This window comes from Salvia miltiorrhiza, chromosome 6 (genome assembly GCF_028751815.1).
Source record: "Salvia miltiorrhiza cultivar Shanhuang (shh) chromosome 6, IMPLAD_Smil_shh, whole genome shotgun sequence".
In the NCBI taxonomy this organism is placed as follows: Eukaryota; Viridiplantae; Streptophyta; class Magnoliopsida; order Lamiales; family Lamiaceae; genus Salvia; species Salvia miltiorrhiza.
Genome location: NC_080392.1, coordinates 21,260,185 through 21,283,960, shown reverse-complemented (window position 1 = coordinate 21,283,960; position 23,776 = coordinate 21,260,185). Strand labels below are relative to the sequence as shown.

General features: G+C 38.8%; 3 protein-coding genes and 1 long non-coding RNA gene across 4 annotated transcripts; 3 read left to right on the top strand and 1 right to left on the bottom strand.

Moving 5' to 3' along the window:
• The first annotated feature begins 6,145 nt into the window (after window positions 1-6,145).
• On the top strand, window positions 6,146-6,871 carry LOC130990634 (protein FAR1-RELATED SEQUENCE 5-like). Its single transcript, XM_057914858.1, has one exon. It carries the CDS (start codon window positions 6,146-6,148, stop codon window positions 6,869-6,871), a length of 726 nt encoding a protein of 241 aa, XP_057770841.1.
• Window positions 6,872-8,351: 1,480 nt separating this feature from the next.
• LOC130990633 (protein FAR1-RELATED SEQUENCE 5-like) lies at window positions 8,352-10,637 on the top strand. Its single transcript, XM_057914857.1, has one exon. It carries the CDS (start codon window positions 8,352-8,354, stop codon window positions 10,635-10,637), a length of 2,286 nt encoding a protein of 761 aa, XP_057770840.1.
• Window positions 10,638-11,594: 957 nt separating this feature from the next.
• Window positions 11,595-12,549, top strand: LOC130987457 (uncharacterized). Its single transcript, XM_057910988.1, has 2 exons — window positions 11,595-12,027; window positions 12,130-12,549. Exons 1-2 carry the CDS (start codon window positions 11,671-11,673, stop codon window positions 12,265-12,267), a joined length of 495 nt encoding a protein of 164 aa, XP_057766971.1. The 5' UTR covers window positions 11,595-11,670; the 3' UTR covers window positions 12,268-12,549.
• A 5,061-nt stretch (window positions 12,550-17,610) lies between these two features.
• LOC130987456 (uncharacterized) lies at window positions 17,611-20,988 on the bottom strand. The gene is made up of 3 exons (XR_009089751.1): window positions 20,356-20,988; window positions 18,435-18,501; window positions 17,611-17,831 (listed from the first exon to the last, which is right to left on the bottom strand). It is a non-coding gene; the product is annotated as an uncharacterized LOC130987456 (long non-coding RNA).
• Window positions 20,989-23,776: the final 2,788 nt, after the last annotated feature.

The window sequence follows — 23,776 nt, the reverse complement described above, 5'->3', positions numbered from 1 at the left end:
CAGTGATTCGTGCGTGGCACTCCGCTTGCACTGCTTTCATTGGATTCTCTTCCTCTTTCTTAGCTCTTCACCATGGCTATAGTGAAACATAACTGAGTTTCTAGCTTCTATTGTCCTTCTCGTAACAGTGATCATGCATTCTTAACGCATCTAAGTTCATTGAGATATCTAATCAATCAATAAAGCATAAAACTTGAATGTAAGCATCAGTACATTCATATAAAACGTGAACTTCTCAATGTTTTAAAATCATTACCACCTTCTTTCTTGCTGAGCATGACGATGTGATGAAGTGATGAGCTTTGGTTGACAGACTCATATATTCTAGTGATCATACCAGAAAAATGGGCTAACTCTAGGGTTCAGAGCAAATGAACTGCTCTGATACCATTCTGTCACGACCGGACCTAATTAAGGATAATTAAGCCGGGAAACCGTGACTAATGGAGGGAGATTAGAAGCGGGGTAGAAAGGGGATAATCAAACAAGGAAGGATCGCATTTCATCATTGTTAACAAAAGGAATATTTATAATATAACGGCGGTTTCGTCGTATAGACTCAAATAACTAGTAAGTTCGGATAACTCCGACTTAGCCAAAATAACATAACACTTCTGAGTACGCAGCGGAATAAGGTTCTGAATACATGTATGAAGACATGTATCCCTAGAGTTCATTAATACATAATAAGACAAAAGAGTCCCGCTCGTCACTTCATCACCATCGGCAGCTACTCAACCTGCACATTTAGAAATATATGCAGAGCTGAGTACAAAAGTACTCAGTGGGCACGTATGCCTAAGTATAAAAATACATGCTTCAAAACTATAAATTGTCATGCCATCTTAAACAGTACAGCAAGGGGTTTTTTTTTCGCTAAAAAGGCCCAAGCTTACTAAATTCATTTGTGATTCTTAAGGTTCGTCTGCAGACTAAGTTCTCTTGTAATCTATCATATCTGGAACTGTGTGCCGGAGAGGTGGCCACCTCTCACGGACACTTGACCGGCCAACCCGCTAGATGACTCACGGTCACTGGTGTACACTAGCCCTGGCAGGATAGCTATCAACTGCTCAGGACCCGAATTCGATTGCATCATTGGCAAAGCCAAAGCAGATAGATATCATACTAAAATTTAAACATTTTATGGCAAGACAATACTTGAAATAACTTTAACTCAAAGATTTTGTCATGAAATAACTTGCTTGAACGTAACATTTAAACTCATTTGATATATATATGAAACTGAAATTAACAGTTAAATCATCTCATGCATTCATTCGTATAAGAGGCCTACGACACGCAGGGGATCTCTATATACGTATAGTAAAAGTAATGCCCACCTGATAGAAACTTTCTGTGGTACAGTAGCTCCTTGTCTGATTATTAATCTCGTGCTTGACCTTTATTACGAGAATATAAATAAGATACTGCTCGAGCAAAATCCTCAAATAATGAGAATATGAAATTAACGATGCATGATCCTCTTATGCATGAATTATTATTCTGAAATAATAACCGGGAAATTTCTATTGTTAATCCAGGCTATTAGATTTAAACAAAAGCTAAGTCTCGTCTCATGAAGCCGGATAATTAACTAAAATTAATCCGTTCTCTGCAGGGTGCTCTAATCCGCCAATTAAATAAACTCCGCTCCTCGTAGTCGATAGAAAAGAATAAATAAATACTTCGATTTACTCGCTTTATAACCTCTTAAAACTCAATCGGGCTTAATAAATAGGAGAACGTACTGTTGTAAGTTTAAATAATTAAAAGGCTCGACATAAGGCAACCTAATAATTATTTAAGTAAAAGTGGGCCTGAATAATTAAATGAAAGGTCCAATTGAAATAATTCATTGGCTCAGGTAGTTAAATAAATCTTGGCCCAAATAAATAAATAATGAACAGTTGGGCTAAGTTTAAATCAAGTATACAAGGCCCAATTGAATAAGTAACAAGGCCCAATTTGAATAAATAACAAAGGCCTAATGAATAAATAATAAAGTCCAATTAAAATAGAATGCAGTTGGGCTTTCATTAGTAAACTCGGCCCAAAGAGAAACAATAAATGCCCACATGAAAATAAATACAACAAGGCCCAAATAAATAAATAATGAAGCCCAAAGAAATAGAATAAAGGCCCAATTGAAATAAATAGGAGGCCCAAATTTTCGGCCCAACTCAATTAAATGGGAGCCCATCCTCAACTCACTCTCGGTTCTCTCTTTCTTAGCAATAATTCTCGTCCCTCTCTCTCTCGGTCACACTCACTCGCACCCACACAAAACAGGCGACCTCTCTCTCTCTATTTCTCCCTCTCGCTCCGCCTCCAACCGGCCTCAGCCGAGGCGCCGGCCGCCGCTGCTCTTCGACTTGGCGAGTCGGCGCTTCGCCTCTTCTCCCTCTCTTCTCTCCTCACGCAGAATCCAATCGAGCCCTAGTTTCATCTCTGGATTCACCGCCTCTGGAATCTCCGGCAAGGCTGGCATTGCCGCCTTTGAAATTGATGAGGTTGACGCCGTTCTACCCCCTATCTCGATCTTCTCAAGTACAGATTCGCGGTCGGCCCTGTCTTCATCTCGATTGAGCGAGACCGCCGCCGCTGCTGTTGAAGAAATCCCCAAACTCAGCGAGGGTCGCCGCCTAAATCTCAACGAGCCGCCGGGTCTCCTTCTCCCCTGGGCTGGCCGGAGATTGTGAGTTCTCGCCGCCGTCTACGACGTTCATTGTCGCTGGAGTTTGTCCGCCGTGGATGCCGCTGCCGCTGACTCTCCGGTGAGGCCGCACCCTGCTTTTGGCGTTGCTCTGCTCGGTTCCTTCGCCGCGTCGTCACGCCGTCTCGAGTCGCAGAGCTCCGACAATCCTCTACCACTCAACCTAAATCTAAGTAAAAACTCGACTCTCTTTCTATCGGCTCTCAATGCGAATTAAAGACAAGGCGTAATTTCTTCTTGTTTTGTGTAAATTCAAACTATGCTCGTTCAAACTCGAATTCTTATTGGCACTTGCTCAACAATAGTGGTTGGTGTTCTACATGATAAAGCCTGCGTCTATCATGCTTATGAGAGTCTTATATCATCTGGAACTGATTATGCTACGGTATGAATGCTTACTGGAATGAATATCTGAAATAGAATTAATACCTTGGGAATGACTGTTGGTTGGCTGATTGCCGTTGAGTTTAACGAACTGGAATGATTGAACTGAACTGAAATAAATGTTCTTTCCATTAATGTAGGTGAAATCTTGGAGGAGTTGAAGAGAGTTAAAGAAGTTTACCTCCTCGCTGAGAATGTATGAAGGCCCCTGCTGTCCTGAACTTTCTAAGTGTGGAATGGAAACAAAATGGAGATTAATAGCTGATGAAGTCTGGAACAAAATGAAGGTGTTCGGGTGTGAAATGCACACTTGTTTTAGTCAAAATGTGCAAACTGGCTGGAGTCAAAAAGATACAAATAGGCGGTGGAGCATGCTAAGGAATAGGGGAGGGTGTAGTGGCAGGGGAATTGGAACAGTTGTTGAAAAGAAAGGAAAAATGTAGCTGCAGTAGATGTTCCTTGCAGCACACACGTTTTATCCTTCTCATTCTTTTCTTTCTTTTCCTTTTTCTTTAAGTGCTATATAGTGAATAGTAGTGTAGAAATGATTGTTGATGGTATTTGTTGGAGAGCATGCGTGTAGTATGCAATACAGTAGGAAAGAGGACTATGATTGTAAGTGTTGGAAAGTCTTGAGGTGACAAATAGAATCCCATAGTAGTTTTTGTATCAATTGAGGATCTATAAATCTAATTTTTTTCGGATTCTACTAATCTTTATAAAGCCTCTGCGAATTAAATATCTAATTTTACTCGCTCTATTAGTCGGGATTAAAACCATGATTGAGTAAAGTAATAGATAGAAATAATATTTCGGTTACAAATAAAATAATAACTCGACTTCGCTAAGTCAATTATCATTTTGAAATAAATCATTGACTACTCAATAATTCAATCGTGGTCATCTCAGGTAATGGCATCTAATTCAGAACTCTGAGCTGAATTAACTGAATATTAATCACTGGATTAAATCAACTAAAATATGTAAAAATAAATATTGCATTTATTGCTCTTAATCATAAAATAAAATAGCGGGCTACTACACACTTCTCCCTCCACCAACGATTACATAGCACCACACCAAAGTTTTGTTTAGAAAATTAAATTTCTGGAAAATCTGAGTGAAATAACTCAGTGAAACATGGTCGAAAAATCTGGGTAAAATAACTTGGGGGCTCTGCGCTTGACCCAGGTCACCACCCCTCCTGGGCAACGGCATGAGCACCGCCGGTCGCCAATCACCCCTCACTCTTCTCCCTCGCTCAAATCTCCCTCAAATAATCACTCACAGATTCGACCAACACCGCCTCCCCTCCTTCGATTATCGACGGAGGGCGTCGCCTCCGACCACCGCTCGACGGCCACAGAAAACCTAGGCACCAACCGCCGTTCTTCCCTCTTCGAACACACGACCATGTCCGCCACCACGACGGTCTTTCTTCCGGAGGAGGGTAGAAGTCTGAACGGCGCCGGACTAAACGGCACAGGCTGCCGCTTTCAATCAACGGAGGGAATGAGATGGGGAAGAGAAAGATATCTCCCCCTTTTTTTCTTTTACTTTTCGAATACATTGAAAGGGTTTTTCCCACAAGTAAAAATAATGAAGGCAAACACCTGCCCAACAAAAAAAAAAAATGAGCTCTCATTCAAGGCCCCGCTGTCATAGCTCATCGAACTCGCCTCTCTTTTATAATTGCTCTAGGTACTCCGGCGATATCCCATGAAAAATCGAGCCGGGATAATACTCGAAGAGAGAGAGAACCATCGCTTCCAGTTTCGACCTCCGGCAAAATCGTCGCTCGGTCTCACCCCCCTCTCTTTCGACTCCGTTTCCATCTTAGTTACCGCCACCGTCGATTGAGCGGCGGCACCACGCGTGAACCGCAGATCCCTAATTGACGCAAGCACCGCGGCGCCGCCTGAGAAACCCTGGGCAACAATCGCCGACGACCATCCCCCTTTTTGGCGAAGCCAGAACCCGAACCGCACCGTCCGATCATGAGACGGTGAAACGGCAAGGATCGTTGTTCCGTCCGATCATGAGATGTGAGAGCGAGAATCAGACGAGAAGAGGCAGAACGTCCTCAATATTTCGAACCAGGCTGGAGTAATTATTTCGACACATTAGCCAAGCTGGGTAAAGTCTATGCTAGGTCATACTCACTGAGGGCCACCGCTCGGATTGAAACACGTGGCCTCCGTTTTATTTGAATTCAGTACCGATTTTTTGTTTACCAAAAACCAGCCTTGAGCCCGGTTCCCCCCAGGATATAGACTGTTCATGTTTTTCTGCAGCGCTTTTTTGAAATTGAAGCTTACAGGGCACGCTGGTACATCAGACAAGTTTTAAAATCGCCATTAACGTTGAAATTTTGAAGCTTTCTTGCATCGACCGCAACTGTGACCGGTTATCCTCGTTAATTTGTTGCCGATCCCTCATCGATTTACATTCTTCCATCTTTTTCTTTTTGAAAGGTAATAATTTGAACCGTGGAAATAGATATGTATATATTGTTTCGTATTATTTTGCGGGCTTATTTGGTCAGCATTTCGGAATGTGTTTGCGAGGTACCGGAGAAAAATGGCATTGTTCAATTTTGGGTTGCCTGAAGTGAATCAAAATTAATGAAGCTTACAGTACAAATTTGTACGAGGACGCCAATAGCAGTTCTTCTTTCGCCGGAGTTTGGTAATTTTTAATGGGGTTCTAAATGCCCGGAATTATTTTGGAAAATTAAGTTCATTTTTATCCAATTTTTTCCTCATTTTGTTGTTAATATCGGGTAAATTAAATGCTTGTCTGAATGGGAATGAAGTTCTTGTAAATTACCGCTATAAATTTATGGAATTAAGTATATTCTTTGGTGTTGTTCTATAGATTTATGTGTTATTACCAGAAAATTGAATTACATGTATTAATTGGAATCATATCTTTGTAGGTAATTTGTCGTCATGTATCTTGCCTTGGAGTTATTCTGCAGTGACACTATTATGTTGATACATATCTGTGAATAAGAATTTCTGGGATTTAGTTAATTTCTGCATTATGGTTATTGATTTGAATGTTACTGATGACGGATTTGATGATGAAGAAATTGAGAATGATTTTGAGGGCAATGAATGTAGCTTGTCTGAAGAGATTATAGAATCAGATCTCCATCTGGAGTTTGAGTCATATAAGGCAATAAGAAATGAACTTGGGGAAAAATTGCAGGTTGGTGTTGTTTATGATAGTTTGGATGTGATTTATATTTTGTACTTACAATATGGTGTTTTAAGTGGATTTAGTATTAAGAAGGGAAGCCAAAAAAGATTCGATAATAGTGATGATCTTCGGTTAAAAGTTTATCATTGTTCTTGTGAAGGGTATCCAGATAATAAGCGTTCGGTTGGCCGAATTGCTTGTTACAAGAAGCAAGTTAGTCGGACGAATTGTAAGGCAAGGTTGCGAGTCGTTAGAGGGGAAGAAGGCCTATGGACTGTAACTGTTTTTTTTAACCAACACAACCATGAATTAGTGTCACCTGATCAGTGTTATACGTTGAGGTCGGCTCGACAGATGTCACATGCCAAGAAATCTGTATTAGACGCTCTTAGGTCAGTTGGAATTAAGATCAGTAGTGCCTATAGGTTCATGGAAAAAGAAGCCGGTGGACGACCGAATGTAGGATTTACCAAAAAGGATGCATATGCACATGTAAATTTATCCAAAAAGCAAACGAAACTTGAGAATGGAGATCATATCTCCCCCTTTTTTCCTTTTACTTTTTGAATACATTGAAAGGGTTTTTCCCACAAGTAAAAATAATGAAGGCAAACACCTGCCCAACAAAAAACAAAATGAGCTCTCATTCAAGGCCCCGCTGTCACAGCTCATCGAACTCGCCTCTCTTTTATAATTGCTCTAGGTACTCCGGCGATATCCCATGAAAAATCAAGCCGGGATAATACTCGAAGAGAGAGAGAACCATCGCTTCCAGTTTCGACCTCCAGCAAAATCGTCGCTCGGTCTCACCCCCCTCTCTTTCGACTCCGTTTCCATCTTAGTTACCGCCACCGTCGATTGAGCGGCGGCACCACGTGTGAACCGCAGATCCCTAATTGACGCAAGCACCGCGGCGCCGCCTGAGAAACCCTGGGCAACAATCGCCGACGACCATCCCCCTTTTTGGCGAAGCCAGAACCCGAACCGCACCGTCCGATCATGAGACGGTGAAACGGCAAGGATCGTTGTTCCGTCCGATCATGAGATGTGAGAGCGAGAATCAGACGAGAAGAGGCAGAACGTCCTCAATATTTCGAACCAGGCTGGAGTAATTATTTCGACACATTAGCCAAGCTGGGTAAAGTCTATGCTAGGTCATACTCACTGAGGGCCACCGCTCGGATTGAAACACGTGGCCTCCGTTTTATTTGAATTCAGTACCGATTTTTTGTTTACCAAAAACCAGCCTTGAGCCCGGTTCCCCCCAGGATATAGACTGTTCATGTTTTTCTGCAGCGCTTTTTTGAAATTGAAGCTTACAGGGCACGCTGGTACATCAGACAAGTTTTAAAATCGCCATTAACGTTGAAATTTTGAAGCTTTCTTGCATCGACCGCAACTGTGACCAGTTATCCTCGTTAATTTGTTGCCGATCCTTCATCGATTTACATTCTTCCATCTTTTTCTTTTTGAAAGGTAATAATTGGAACCGTGGAAATAGATATGTATATATTGTTTCGTATTATTTTGCGGGCTTATTTGGTCAGCATTTCGGAATGTGTTTGCGAGGTACCGGAGAAAAATGGCATTGTTCAATTTTGGGTTGCCTGAAGTGAATCAAAATTAATGAAGCTTACAGTACAAATTTGTACGAGGACGCCAATAGCAGTTCTTCTTTCGCCGGAGTTTGGTAATTTTTAATGGGGTTCTAAATGCCCGGAATTATTTTGGAAAATTAAGTTCATTTTTATCCAATTTTTTCCTCATTTTGTTGTTAATATCGGGTAAATTAAATGCTTGTCTGAATGGGAATGAAGTTCTTGTAAATTACCGCTATAAATTTATAGAATTAAGTATATTCTTTGGTGTTGTTCTATAGATTTATGTGTTATTACCAGAAAATTGAATTACATGTATTAATTGGAATCATATCTTTGTAGGTAATTTGTTGTCGTGTATCTTGCCTTGGAGTTATTCTGCAGTGACACTATTATGTTGATACATATCTGTGAATAAGAATTTCTGGGATTTAGTTAATTTCTGCATTATGGTTATTGATTTGAATGTTACTGATGACGGATTTGATGATGAAGAAATTGAGAATGATTTTGAGGGCAATGAATGTAGCTTGTCTGAAGAGATTATAGAATCAGATCTCCATCTGGAGTTTGAGTCATATAAGGCAATAAGAAATGAACTTGGGGAAAAATTGCAGGTTGGTGTTGTTTATGATAGTTTGGATGTGATTTATATTTTGTACTTACAATATGGTGTTTTAAGTGGATTTAGTATTAAGAAGGGAAGCCAAAAAAGATTCGATAATAGTGATGATCTTCGGTTAAAAGTTTATCATTGTTCTTGTGAAGGGTATCCAGATAATAAGCGTTCGGTTGGCCGAATTGCTTGTTACAAGAAGCAAGTTAGTCGGACGAATTGTAAGGCAAGGTTGCGAGTCGTTAGAGGGGAAGAAGGCCTATGGACTGTAACTGTTTTTTTTAACCAACACAACCATGAATTAGTGTCACCTGATCAGTGTTATACGTTGAGGTCGGCTCGACAGATGTCACATGCCAAGAAATCTGTATTAGACGCTCTTAGGTCAGTTGGAATTAAGATCAGTAGTGCCTATAGGTTCATGGAAAAAGAAGCCGGTGGACGACTGAATGTAGGATTTACCAAAAAGGATGCATATGCACATGTAAATTTATCCAAAAAGCAAACGAAACTTGAGAATGGAGATGCAAATGCATTATTGAAGTATTTCATTGGCAAGGGAAATAGTGAGACTAACTTTTATTGGAATGTAGACCTTGATGATGATGGCCGGTTGATGAACTTTTTTTATAGGGATACCCGGTGTGCTGTTGATTATGAGGTATTTGGGGATGTTTTGTCGATTGATACCACCTACCGAACCAATAAGTATAATCTGTTTTGTGCACCTTTTGTTGGTATAAATCACCATAGAAACAACGTCTTGTTCGGCATGGCCTTCTTGTCTGATGAAACAACTAAATCATTTGAGTGGTTGTTTAATAGTTTTTTGGAGTCGATGCACGGTAAAGAGCCTGGGATTATATTTTCAGATCAATGCCAAGCACTCATGAACGGTTTAGATTATACATTTCAGACTGCAAGTCACCGTTTGTGCCAATGGCACATAAACCAGAATGCTCCGTCTCATTTTGGTGCTCTAAATGGTAACGCAGCTTTCAAGAAGACATGGTATTTTTGTATGAACGGTTGCGAGAACGAAGCTGAATTTGATTCTACTTGGCAGGCAATGATTAAAGATTATGAGCTCACTGAGAATCGATGGTTTCGCAACATGTATAATTTGAGAAAGCGTTGGGCTTCTGTCTTTACCAATGACAAGTTCACAGCCGGCTTACACGCCACCTCAAGGAGTGAGGTGACGAAGAAGGTTTTGAAAGGTATATGTTCTGCTACAACCTCTCTGCATGAGTTTGTGATCCAATACGAAAGACTACTACATGAGTGGCGTTTGCGAGAATCTGAAGAGGATACTATGTGTCGTGGTGTCCCTGGGCAATTTATCCAAAATAATAATTTTCTCCGAAATGCTGCGAGTGTGTACACGCTCAATGTGTACAAAACGTTTGAATGCGAGGTGGCTCATTCGTTGAATGTGAAGATTATTCAGCACCCTTATGATTTTGGTGGTGATGAGTTAGTTTACGGAGTGTTGTCCAGTTCATCAATGAATGGCCTTCGAACTGTTCATTTTACACGTCCTACAAGTAATGCTACATGCTCTTGTCGAATGTGGGAGGCTGAAGGTATTTTGTGTCGCCATATACTGAAGATTTTCTTGCTGTTGAATATAGATAGTTTGCCTGCCCAATTCATTCTTAATAGGTGGAGGAAGGATGCAAAGAATAGAATTCTACCCTGTGAACAAAATTTAGCAGACCAAGTAGCAGTGGATAACATTGGAAATATGGTTTTTGTTAACCATCATATGAAAATTCTTTACAACATGATGTTGGACTGCAAGGGAGATAAGATCTGCCGGGATGTAATCAGTAAATTTGTGGTGAAATGTGTGAAAGAAGTTGACAGATTGAAATCTGCAAGGCCCGAATCGAGTCATGATCGTGGAAGTCAAGGGACCAATTCAGCACCTGTCAATATTAAAAACCCGCGAACACCGAAAAAGCGAAAGTTCCCTTCAAAACGTTTGCGTCGACATTGGGATTTGCCTCGTCCCAAACGTGGTGCAGACAGTTCAAAGAAGCGAACTTGTTTGGGTAATGTCTTGCACTTTGTAAATTACTTGCAACCTAATTACTATATTTTATTGACACTTTGAAATCCATTTATCTAATATATATATAATTTTTTTTGATTTAATGTCCTTCACAGATGATGATTCAGTGTCCAACTTCGACCTCTCACAGAATGAGAAATTGCATTGTAGCCAAAATTCAGGAATCCAACAGCGAGGGCCAAGTTTGAAAGTCCGCTGCCAATCTGTTTCCCAAACCAAAAACATTACTGTAAGTGGCTTAATGGATTGTGTTGTTTAAGTTGTTTTCCCATGTTTGATTCCATTAATAATGCGGCGTTGTTTTTGTTACTTATAGTTTTTTGTTTCGATATTTGTAGGAAACGGATGCTTCTTATTGGAATGGTTTTAAGGACTAATATTTGTCTCCAGTCATGTTAAATAGCTAAAACGGTACCGTCTTTTTTTCCTTTATATTTACAAAGACCACCCGCTTGTAGTTAATTTAGGGCGTAAAGACTGAAGGAGATCGATTACTTAGGGCTTAACATTTTTGAATTTTAATCCATAAATCTCTTTACCATTTGTGAATCTATTAAATTGTGGTGTCTCTCTAAAATTAGATATGTAATAGGTTATGTGCATTGTTCATATTTCTGGTTTATTTGACATGTGAGTTGTGGCCTAAATTTCATTTGAGCTAAATTTCATGTGAGTGGTGAATCACTACCATTGACTAAATATGCTGAATCACTACCACTCACCTGTGTTATTTGACATGTGAGTGTTGGACTAAATTTCATTGAGCTATTTTGGTTGTGGCAGTATATTTCTGAAATTTTTTTAAACAACTTGTGAATTAGTGGCAGAAAAACGTTTGTTTCACATGTGATTGGTTTGAATAAATTTGACCATGTGAGTGGGTGTGTGGCAGGCTAGTAAGGACATGTGAGTGATATGCTAGTAAGGACTTGTCACATATTATTAGTTCTTTGAAATATGTAACCTATAATTGTAGATGTGTTAAAATGGTTGTCAGTATAGCTTATAATGCTTTCTCGTGAACCTTTATCCACCCCTAAATATTATTTATATGTAACCATTATCATGTCAATGTATGAAATCTGTGAACCCAAAAATCTTCCCCAAAAAAATGTCTACCTTTACTTTGTATGATAATGTATGGTCAGAAGCAATGGAAGCAAAGCTAATGGAATTAATCGTTTCCGAAAGCGATTCAAAGGGTAACCCAAAAGGACTTCCTAAGTCATGTGACTTCCTTGTAAAAGTGCAAGAAACGCTTAATGCACAATTCAACATGAAAGAAGGTGTATATTTCTATATTTCGAAAATCGATTATCTTCAAACCAGGTATCAAGCTTGGGTGTCTCTTTTGCACGAACAGGGAGTCTTTTGGGATGACCTTAGCAACACAGTGAGGGCCTCCGATGAGACTTGGCGGAGAATTCAGGAGGTAATCTTTTACACTTTACTTTTGTTTATGAATATTTGTTTGTTCTATTTTGCAACTAATGATTCCTTGTTGGTTTGTTTGTATACCGTTGTTGAAATATAGACCAATTCTACACAAATGCTTTATAGGGAGCGAGGGGAGCCACATTATGTTGCACTGGCCAAATTGTTTCACGAAGAAGTCTTCAAATATCTGGATTATGACGAGAGTGAACCTGAGTTCGAATCCAATTCAGACTAATTGGAGCATGTGTGTGAAGGGACAATGTTGTCGTGCTTTAATCCAACATATTTATCTTTGTTTCATGTGTTGTTGTAATGTAGTTACTTTTCAAAAGTTGGATTTACTTTGAGTAGCTTTAGGAACGTCGGTCGAGTCGGTCCAATAGTGTGGAGATCCACTTTTTCCAATTTGTAATGATCTCCTGTCAAGATTTATGAAATATTCCAAAAAAATGAGCCTCTTTTACAGTTTTCTATTACCAATGATGGCAGACATTGAAACATAAGATTCTTTATTGTATGTCATTTTGTGCAATGCTCTTTATTTATTTGTGCAGGGCTATTTTATTTGTCTTTGAAAATGAGTATTTGCCTATTTGTGTCGTTGGCTTTGAAAGCAGTATAAATGGTGGCCTCATAGGACAGACTACTAAACACAAAAAATTCCCAAAAAAAGTTTGAAAATGCCTCGTGCAAAACCAATCTCACAAAACGTTCTATTTTATTACGGGGAGTGGACTCGTTCTGTTGAGTCACTTGTTTTAGGAAAATTGGAGTACAAACGCTGGGAGGGTGTTTGGATACCAGGCCCTTCTTCACACAATATGCATCTCTTATTTGGAGTCAAAATGGAGATGCGAGACCACTTGCATATCGACATCTCTCTTGAGGACTACCATATGAAAGTGCAAGAATGGGAAAATCGATATCATCAATTCATTTGGTTGATTAATCAACCAAATTTTGTTTATGATACTGCGAAAAATGTGGTCAATGCTTCAAAGGAAACTTGGGATTCAATAGCTGAGGTAAACATTTGTAATTATGTAAATTTTTTTACATTGCCCAACTATAATCTTGAAATTTTATTCTGTCACTTTTTCCATTTTTCCTAGCTTCGTCCCGAAATGTGTGTGTATATGAAAGAAGGTGAGTTCAACGATGCACGACTAACGACACTATTTAAAGAAATTCCTGAAAACAGTGCAAGTCGAATTCAACTTCCACAGCCGACGAACTCCGGGGGAAGTGTTTTCAGCGAAGTGGTGGATAAGCCTAACTTAGACGGTAAAAAAACACCCAGTAAAAGTTTATCGAGTTACTCTCGTGAATTCTAGATTAAAAGTAACGACGAATTTTATGGCACATGTTTTATTTTCCTTTTATTCCGTATTTTCAACTATGCACGAGTAATGACACTATTTAAAGAAATTCCTGAAAACAGTGAAAGTCGAATTCAACTTCCACAGCCGACGAAAACCGGGGGAAGTTTTTTTAGCGCAATGGTGGATAAGCCTAACTTAGACGGCCCAAAAGCACCGAGTAACAGTTTACCGAGTTACTCTCGTGAAATCTAGATTAAAAGTAACGAGGAATTTTATGCAATCAAGGGAATTCAGTTAATCCCTTTAGAATGTTGGTGAATGAATCTCTTATGGCACTTTTTGTTTTTCCCTTTTATTACGTATTTATTTTTTGTTAGTTTTATTTTGATGTAATGTAGTACATGATTGACAAAATTTAATTAAGTCGGAAATGGTTATATATTTATTGTTGGGGGTACGTCCAACAACTACGTACAGGGACGTCGGGGTCGTCCTGGACGGTGGGCACTAGCAACCTGAAACCACAGATACGTTAGAGCCCTTCTAGGAACACCGGTGGGGGTGTCGATGGAAGGGCCTCCGACGCTCAAGTCAGTAACAGTACAAGAAAACGTATTGAAAAGAATCAAAATATATTAAAAAGGACGACTAGATCGGATCGATCGGGTTAGTGGATCAGAGAGTCGTTCAGCGGTCAGCCGGGGTCGCCGTGGCGTCCTGGATCAACTGGTCGCTGGGATCTCCTAGATTGAGAGCGTGGAGGCGGAGTACTGCGTGTGAGGAGAGAAGGCAGAGAGAATGCGTTAAGGTGTGAATGATTCGATGCGCCGAGTGACCTAGTTAATTGTCTTATATAGTATGGTGTCTTGACGGCTAGGGTTTTTCCGGGACGTCCGTGAAACCCTAGTTGTTCCGATATTTCCGGGATCGTCTTCTTTCCCTGCTTTCTCCTCTGAGTCGCTGCCCTCTGTAGGGTTTAGTGCGGGTGGGCCTTAATGACCCGATGTATGGGCCGAATTAATTAGAATTAACTCGTTTTTTGGATTGGGCTGATTATTTGGACCATGAGTATTTATTTAAATGGGCTATACGAATTTTGCCCATTACATTTATGTGTAAGCATTTAATTTCAAAGGAATTCCATCAAGTTTGGAAAAGAGCGTATGGGTTTCCAATCTTAAGTGATTAAGTGTGATAATTAAGACCGATTTGAACAATAATATTAATTAACTTATCTGTTGTGGGTAAGATCTTGCTTCAGTCAAAGTTTACATTATTTATTATATTTATTTGTTAATTAATTCATAAATTTATAAAGTACTAATTCACAAAAATATATTTCTATGAAGTATATATTTTATATTATTATAATTTAGAAAGGGTCAATTTTAGTAAGACTAATATATTGTTTGTATATATATTATGTATATTATATACTTTATGAAGAATGAGATAGTCACTCGTCCTTCGATAACAAATATTAAATTCGAAATTGTGTTATTCGTATTCCATAACAAATATTCGATTCGATTCGATAAATATTCAAATACTTATATGAATATATAATATTCGATTCGATATTCGCATAGAAACATGATTACACACACACATTCTCCATATATATATATATATGTGTGTGTGTGTGTGTGTGTGTGTGGATGGCCTAAAATAAATTATGTCTAACATTTTCGCCATTTGATTATAAATTTTATGGAGGATTCCTCACTTTATTCTGCAAATTTAATTTTCTATTCATCAATATCTAATTATATATATAAGAATTATAATATTATATACAATTTTACCAAGGAATAATGCAAAGAATCAAAATGTACATGCATTAAAGTAATTCTCCATAATTTAAAAAGAGTAACATTTCAATTTATCAAAATGAAATGTTACTCTTAAGTCATTCAAACATCGCAAGTCGCGCTGCGTCATTGCGTTTCTAAACTAATCACACAATATTCATTGTCGATTTTTATTGAATGCGAATTTTTAAATTCGCATTCAATAAATATCCGATTCGAAATATAAATATTCGATTCTATTCGATTCGGTTAGTATTCAAATATGATGACAAATATATGATATTCGACGATTCGGTTAGAAAGCGTCCGATGGATCAGTGCTAGCTATTCAGTCTATATGCAAGTTAAACACTATTAATGATGGTCCGATACTGTTTTGCTAGTAATGATGGACCTAATAATGATTACGATGAGTCGGATTGGTCGCTTCAGTGCTTTCAATAAATTACTATTGTTGTTGCTGAATTAAATGCTTTGGCTTTTCTGGCGAGGACCGATTACTTATCAGTCTTGGTTATGGGATTCAGGCAACGGTGAAGGGACACTTGCTATTGGCACATCAATGTCAGCGGTGGGTAGCTGTATTGGAGATCGTAACATGCGACGGCAATTAGAAAGCGTCCGATGGATCAGTGTTAGCCATTCAGTCTATTTGCAAGTTAAACACTATTAATGATGGTCCGATACTGTTTTGCTAGTACAATATTGCGAAAAGCTCAGTTCGATACGGAAACCTGATTGCTGGGGATTTGGACTTGTACCTCCCCCATTCCAGTGCGATTTGGTGTGGACCTAATAATGATTACGATGAGTCGGCTTGGTCGCTTCGGTGCTTTCAATAAATTACTATTGTTGTTGCTGAATGAAATGCTTTGGCTTTTCTGGCGAGGACCGATTACTTATCAGTCTTGGTTATGGGATTCAGGCAACGGTGAAGGGACACTTGCTATTGGCACATCAATGTCAGCGGTGGGTAGCTGTATTGGAGATCGTAACATGCGACGGCAATTAGAAAGCGTCCGATGGATCAGTGCTATCCATTCAGTCTATTTGCAAGTTAAACACTATTAATGATGGTCCGATACTGTTTTGCTAGTACAATATTGCGAAAAGCTCAGTTCGATACGGAAACCTGATTGCTGGGGATTTGGACTTGTACCTCCCTCATTCCAGTGCGATTTGGTGTGGACCTAATAATGATTACGATGAGTCGGATTGGTCGCTTCGGTGCTTTCAATAAATTACTATTGTTGTTGCTGAATGAAATGCTTTGGCTTTTATGGCGAGGACCGATTACTTATCAGTCTTGGTTATGGGATTCAGGCAACGGTGAAGGGACACTTGCTATTGGCACATCAATGTCAGCGGTGGGTAGCTGTATTGGAGATCGTAACATGCGACGGCAATTAGAAAGCGTCCGATGGATCAGTGCTAGCCATTCAGTCTATTTGCAAGTTAAACACTATTAATGATGGTCCGATACTGTTTTGCTAGTACAATATTGCGAAAAGCTCAGTTCGATACGGAAACCTGATTGCTGGGGATTTGGACTTGTACCTCCCCCATTCCAGTGCGATTTGGTGTGGACCTAATAATGATTACGATGAGTCGGATTGGTCGCTTCGGTGCTTTCAATAAATTACTATTGTTGTTGCTGAATGAAATGCTTTGGCTTTTATGGCGAGGACCGATTACTTATCAGTCTTGGTTATGGGATTCAGGCAACGGTGAAGGGACACTTGCTATTGGCACATCAATGTCACCGGTGGGTAGCTGTATTGGAGATCGTAACATGCGACGGCAATTAGAAAGCGTCCGATGGATCAGTGCTAGCCATTCAGTCTATTTGCAAGTTAAAGACTATTAATGATGGTCCGATACTGTTTTGCTAGTACAATATTGCGAAAAGCTCAGTTCGATACGGAAACCTGATTGCTGGGGATTTGGACTTGTACCTCCCCCATTCCAGTGCGATTTGGTGTGGACCTAGTAATGATTACGATGAGTCGGATTGGTCGCTTCGGTGCTTTCAATAAATTACTATTGTTGTTGCTGAATGAAATGCTTTGGCTTTTATGGCGAGGACCGATTACTTATCAGTCTTGGTTAGGGGATTCAGGCAACGGTGAAGGGACACTTGCTATTGGCACATCAATGTCAGCGGTGGGTAGCTGTATTGGAGATCGTAACATGCGACGGCAATTAGAAAGCGTCCGATGGATCAGTGTTAGCCATTCAGTCTATTTGCAAGTTAAACACTATTAATGATGGTCTGTCACGGCCCGCCCTAACTAGGGATAGTTAGGCCGAGTGATCCACGACTAGGGATGGGGTTAAAGAAGAAGGGGAAGAAAAGGGGCGTCATTTATAGCCGTAAAACTTACTCATCTTAATAAAACTCGTCATTTTTATTCATTAATACTCAATTGAAAACAGTCTATGAAAGACAGCATAAAATTTAATTAATATCATTAATCAAGTTATACATCATATGAAACCATTCTCTTAAGACTCAAAGTATGACATAACATACTATAACATCAACAACATCTTGCAGCGGAAAGTAGCTAGACATATGTATGAAGACATATTCTAGACAGGTTAACTATTTATTAACAACCCTGGAGACTCCGCTCATTGCAGCACCATCATCACATCAGCTCAACCTGCACATTTAGAAAACATATGCAGGGCTGAGTACAAAAGCACTCAGTGGGCACGTATGCCTAGGTATAAAAATACATGCTTCAAAACTGTAAATTGTCATGCCATCATAAACAGTACAGCAAGGGAGTTTTTTCGCTAAAAAGGCCCAAGCTTACTAAGTTCATTTGTGATTCTTAAAGTTCGTCTGATCAGACTAAGTTCTTTTGTAATCTATCATATCTGAAACTGTGTGCCGGAGAGGTGGCCACCTCTCACGGTCACTTGACCGGCCAACCCGCAAGATGACTCACGGTCACTGGTGTACACTAGCCCTGGCAGGATAGCTATCAACTGCTCAGGACCCGAATTCGATTGCATCATTGGCAAAGCCAAAGCAGATAGATATCATACTAAAATTGAAACATTTTATGGCAAGACAATAGTTGAAATAACTTTAACTCAAAGATTTTGTCATGAAATAACTTGCTTGAACGTAACATTTAAACTCATTTGATATATATGAAACTGAAATTAACAGTTAGATCATCTCATGCATTCATTCGTATAAGAGGCCTACGACACGCAGGGGATCTCTATATACGTATAGTAAAAGTAATGCCCACCTCGTTGTGTCTCTGTATCAATGAGTAACGTCACTCTCTCCCTCAAGTCGTTACTTCCCAAAAGGACCTTCATCGTTATGAAGAATTGGTGAGAAGTTATAAAAGAAACCTCGATTAATAATCTAATTTCTTTTATGAAACATTAGTATCTCTAATGTTCATCTCTCTTGATTGTTAATCAATATAACAATTATTATCTCTCGTCATTACTCATTAATTATAACATCCTTATGTTATAATTAGCAGCGCTTCAATTAAAAGAAATATTTAACACATCGAAAAGTCCACTTTCTTAGCAGATCTATTCGCTCTCATCTCGTCTAATTAACCAATTAGAAAGTTAAACTTTGCATTAGGCATGTATTTGAGTCACGGGTCAACAAGAATCGACTATGCTCAAATTCTAATTTCACTAAAAATTTCGACATGACCTATTCATATATAATGTCAGCCACGAGATTTCAACGCGTGAATCTCACTACGTGAACTCGTCTCTCGACTCAAAACTTAACATCTTGACATCTTTTCAACGCAAACCAAACAATTCAAAATCATCAAAACTCTTTATCAGTAAACTATCATTTATACTCGACACCAATTGTTCGAGTGCCAGATACCAACATTTATGTGCGTTAATCATAACTCTCACAACTCACACCATTTAGTCATATCGTATCATCCATCAAAACAAATATAATCAAGTTGTTTTCTAGAAAGTTTTGCTGTTTTTGTGTCATCTTTAAAAATTCATAACAACCAACTCAATCATCATAAACTCTCATACCAATTGATCTCAAAAACTCCATGAAGTGTAGTTCACTCTAAAAATGGTAGTTAACCAAAAAGGTTAAAGGTTTTTGGAGATATTGCTCTTTTAGTGCAGGCTGTCAAAGATTGACAGTTTCTGCCAATTTTGTTTAGGCCATTAGAAACCAAGGCAAACCTTAATAAAATTCCATCAAATTTAATCAGCCAAAACTAAAGGTATCCTTGAAGATTTGGTTAAAATTTCACAAGAGAAAACGTTCATATGATCTGCCAAATAAACAATGAAACTCATACACTTTTACTGTTGGAAAAATATGACAGCAGAACAGGGCATTTTTGAAATAATAAACTGCTCTGTTTCAGAGGTCATAAAAATTGAAATATTATGTTTTTAAAAAAGTATTGAAGTCTAGTTTCGTTTAAAAAAAACGGTGATGCAAAATCCTTCATGGATTAATAGATATAAACGTTTTTGTGAAGTCTACCAACAGTTGACAGATTCTGTCAAGGATTTTTTCAAAATATCTTTAAAATACCAAACATCATCCAAAAGACATGAAATTTTGCAGCGACGAAATACACATATCATAGATAAACATACTAAAATTTCAGAGCCATCAAGCAATGAAAACTCATCGAAACATAAGCTTGAAACTGCTGTAAAATTTTTACAGAATTCCAGTTTTAATTTCGTTCAACAATTATCATCCATAAATTGTAAATCAATTAGCATGCTCATGTGATATCGTAGAACACATATACGCAATAATATTCATTATGCAACGTCCCAAACTTCACGAATTTAAATAATCATACTCTAAAAACTTATACAATTTTCGTGCTTGGAAAAATACGAATTTAATATATATCGATTCTAGCATACCCTTAAGCACAAATATCAAGTCAAAACGATCAAACAAAAATCGAAAGACAAGCTAATATGTGAAAAACGGGGCTGCCCTCATGGGTTTCATAGCTACGGTTCGTTCCGTTCTTACTCCCTTCATTAAACATGCTCAACATCTACCCAAGAACAACATACTAAAATTTCACGACGATCCGACGTCGTTTCAAAATAAAGTCGAGAATCGACGTTTTTCGACGTCGACGAAAATCGAAAAGAAAACCATCAAAACGTAGGTAGAGATCTTACCTACTTAGATACGTGTTCGAAAAGATGATCGGGGCTCGTCTTCTCGCTCAAAACGGAGCTCAAAAGCTCCAACTCCTCAACAATGGAGATATGCGTGAGTTGTGTGTGTGTTTAGTGTGTGTGAGATAATTAAAAATTAAAAGTGAGGGGTGTTGGCTGCTAACAGCCGTAAGTAAGTGAGGGGAAAGGGGTTTGGGCGGTTGGGGGGTGGTTAGGGGTAGGGTAGGTTAGATATTTAGTCGTTAAATATCTCGTTTCGTCTCGTCTCGTCTCGTCTTAACGACTAACTACCCATACTCTTCGTTACTCGCCCTCTCAACTCCTACTCACTTTCATTACACTCGTAATTCTATATAAATATAGAAAACGCATGCCCGTTCTCGAAATTCTGATAAACGAGCTCGGTTCGTTTATCGAGAAATCCCGATTTACTATTCACTCGTCGTCCAAAAATAAAAACTTTCATTATTGGACTCGTATCGAAAAACTAAGAATATTTCTCGACGACGTGCACGTAAGATTTTGAAAGTCGACAAACAGACGAAATAGCAGTATTTTTACTATTCATCGTCAAAAAGTCAAAAATTTCAAAAACGTCTTAACGGACTCAGATTTCACTTCCGAGTTCACCGTTCTCATTCAAATAATTATCTCGAATTATTCAAATACTCAAACTCAATTACGGATATAAAATCTCACATCATTCTCACATCATCGAAAGAACATCTCAACATCTTAAAAAAAATAACAAGAAAACTTCATATAACTCCTCATCTCTTTACAAAGTAAATCAAACAAGGGATCTATACCCTAATTACTCAAACTTAAGCAATTAAACACGTCATCAAAAGCCCGGGTGTTACATACCCTCCCCCTTAAAATAAATTTCGTCCCGAAATTTGTACCTCCTGTAAATGTTTCGGATACTTCTCTCACATCTTATCCTCAAGCTCTCTTTCCACTTCTTTCTAACTATCATATCTCCATTGGACCTTATCCAATGCAATCGACTTATTACTCAATTGCCGAATTTTATGATTTAGCATCATCTGAGGTCTCTCTTCATAACTCAAGTCTGGTTCTAAGATCATTTCTTCTTAGTAAACCACATGGTTTGGGTCGAAAATATATATCCTCTCAATTGTGACACGTGAAACGCGTTATGCACATTTCCAAAGCTAGGTGGCAAAGCCAACCTATACGCTATTGGACCTATCTTTTGCAATGTCTCGTAAGGACTTATAACTCTGGGTCTAAGCTGTCTTTTAACTCCAAATCTATGCATCCCCTTTGAGGGTGAAACCTTCAAGAAAACTTTGTCTCCTATCTCGAAACTTTGTCTCACATCTTATAGGCAAACTCAATTAGTGGCAACACATTCTCCCGATTTACTCCTCTATCAAGGATAGTAGTTCTTATCATATCTTCTATCGCCTGCTATGCTAAAATTCATCCTTGTACCCAACTCTTTCTGTAACTCATCCAAAAATGTGATGAAATTTATTTATTTTCTCTTTCTGAGGTGATCTACACCGGTACTCAATGCAATCTTATAATCTCACGAACGTACAATTGTGCTAACTTATCTGGTCCATACGCGATTAGGATCGGTAAGAAATGTGCAGATTTTGTTAGTCGATCTACAATCACCCAAATTGCTGTATTTCCTCTTTGACTTTTGGGTAAAGCTGTCACAAAATCCATCGCTATGTGATCCCATTTCCACTCGGGAATCTCCAACGGTTTTAACTTCCCATATGGTCGTTGGTGTAATGCTTTCACTTGCTGACAAGCTAAGCATCGCTCTACAAACGAAGCTATGTCTCATTTCATTCCGTCCCACAAAAATCTATTTTTTTTACAACCTGATACATCTTTGTGCCTCCTGGGTGGGCGGTGTAAGGCGTGTCATGAGTCTCACTCATGATCGTATTCTTAAGTTCATCATCGCGGGGAATGCATATTCTCCCCTCAAATAAGATAGCATTGTATGATGCTTTTTTGGTAACTCTTGAGATCTCCTGCTCTTATCCTTTCTCGTAACTTGTTCATTGTCTCATCTTTCCTTGTGCTTCAATCACCATTTTCCTCAAACTAGGCATCGTCGCAACAATACTCGCTATCGTCCCTGGTGGTTTTATCATCTCTATCTTCATCTTGTCAAAGTCCTTTATAAGCTCATCCTCTCTCGTGAGAAGACATCCTAACTTTGACGAGACCTTTCGGCTCAATGCATCGGCTACTACATTGGCCTTGCCAGGGTGATAATTAATGTCGCAGTTAACATCCTTTACTAATTCGAGCCATCACCTTTGCCTCGTGTTAATATCCTTATGCTCGAAAAAGTATTTCAAAGTTTTGTGGTTCGTGAAAATCTCACATCTAACTCCGTAGAGATGATGTCTCCAAATTTTCAGGGCATGCACAACGGCTGCAAGCTCTAAATCATGCGTTGGATAATTTATCTCGTGGGGTCTAAGTTGTCGTGATGCATAGACTATAACTCTTTCTTCTTGCATCAAAACACATCCTAGCCCACTCTCTAACGCATCTGCGTAGATGGTATACTCTTTATCCATTTCTAGGACTATCAGCACTGGTGCTGTAGTCAATTTCCTTTAAGCTCTTAAAAACTCTTTTCACACTTCTCTTTCCAATTGTATTTAGCTTATTTTCTAAGTAATTGTGTCATCGGTTTTGCTATCGTGGAAAATCCTTCAATAAACCTCTGATAGTATCCTGCTAAGCCTAAAAAGTTGAGAATCTTGTTAGGCGTAGTTGGTGATCTCCACTCATGTACAGCTTGTACCTTGACGGGGTCAACTTTAATTCCTTCAGATGATATAACATGTCCTAGTAAAGTTACTTTGTTCAACCAAAACTCGCACTTGGTGAATTTGGCAAAAAGCTTCTCAACTCTTAGTGTTTCCAACATCGTTTTCAAATGTTTTGGAGCTCCTGCTCATTCTTCGAATAGATGAGAATATCATCTATGAAAACTAGGACAAATTTATCCAGTTATTAATGAAAACTCAATTCATGTGATCCATGAAAACTACTGGTGCCTTCGTCAAACCGAATGGCATAACTATGAACTCATAGTGCTCATACCTCATTTGAAAAGCTGTCTTAGGTATATCATTCTGTCAAAATTTGAACTGGTGGTAATATGATCTCAAGTCAACTTTCAAGAAAAATGCGCTCCTCGTAATTGATCAAACAAGTCATCTATCCTCGGCAAAGGATATTTGTTCTTGAGTGTCGATTTATTCAGCTCTCGATAATCTATGCACATTCTCAACGTGCCATCCTTCTTTTTGACAAAAAGGACTGGTGCTCCCCACAGGGATACACTATGTCTAATAAAACCTAACTCGAGCAATTCTTGTAGCTGAATCTTCAGCTCTTGTAGCTCCTTAGG

What these genes read in the sequence shown, in the direction of transcription:
- LOC130990633 (XM_057914857.1), top strand. Translation starts at nt 8,352, where the DNA reads ATGGTTATTGATTTGAATGTTACTGATGACGGATTTGATGATGAAGAA.
- LOC130987457 (XM_057910988.1), top strand. Translation starts at nt 11,671, where the DNA reads ATGAAATCTGTGAACCCAAAAATCTTCCCCAAAAAAATGTCTACCTTT. An exon ending in CTTGGCGGAGAATTCAGGAG is followed by an intron (nt 12,028 to 12,129) that starts GTAATCTTTTAC and finishes GTTGAAATATAG; the next exon opens with ACCAATTCTACACAAATGCT.
- LOC130990634 (XM_057914858.1), top strand. Translation starts at nt 6,146, where the DNA reads ATGGTTATTGATTTGAATGTTACTGATGACGGATTTGATGATGAAGAA.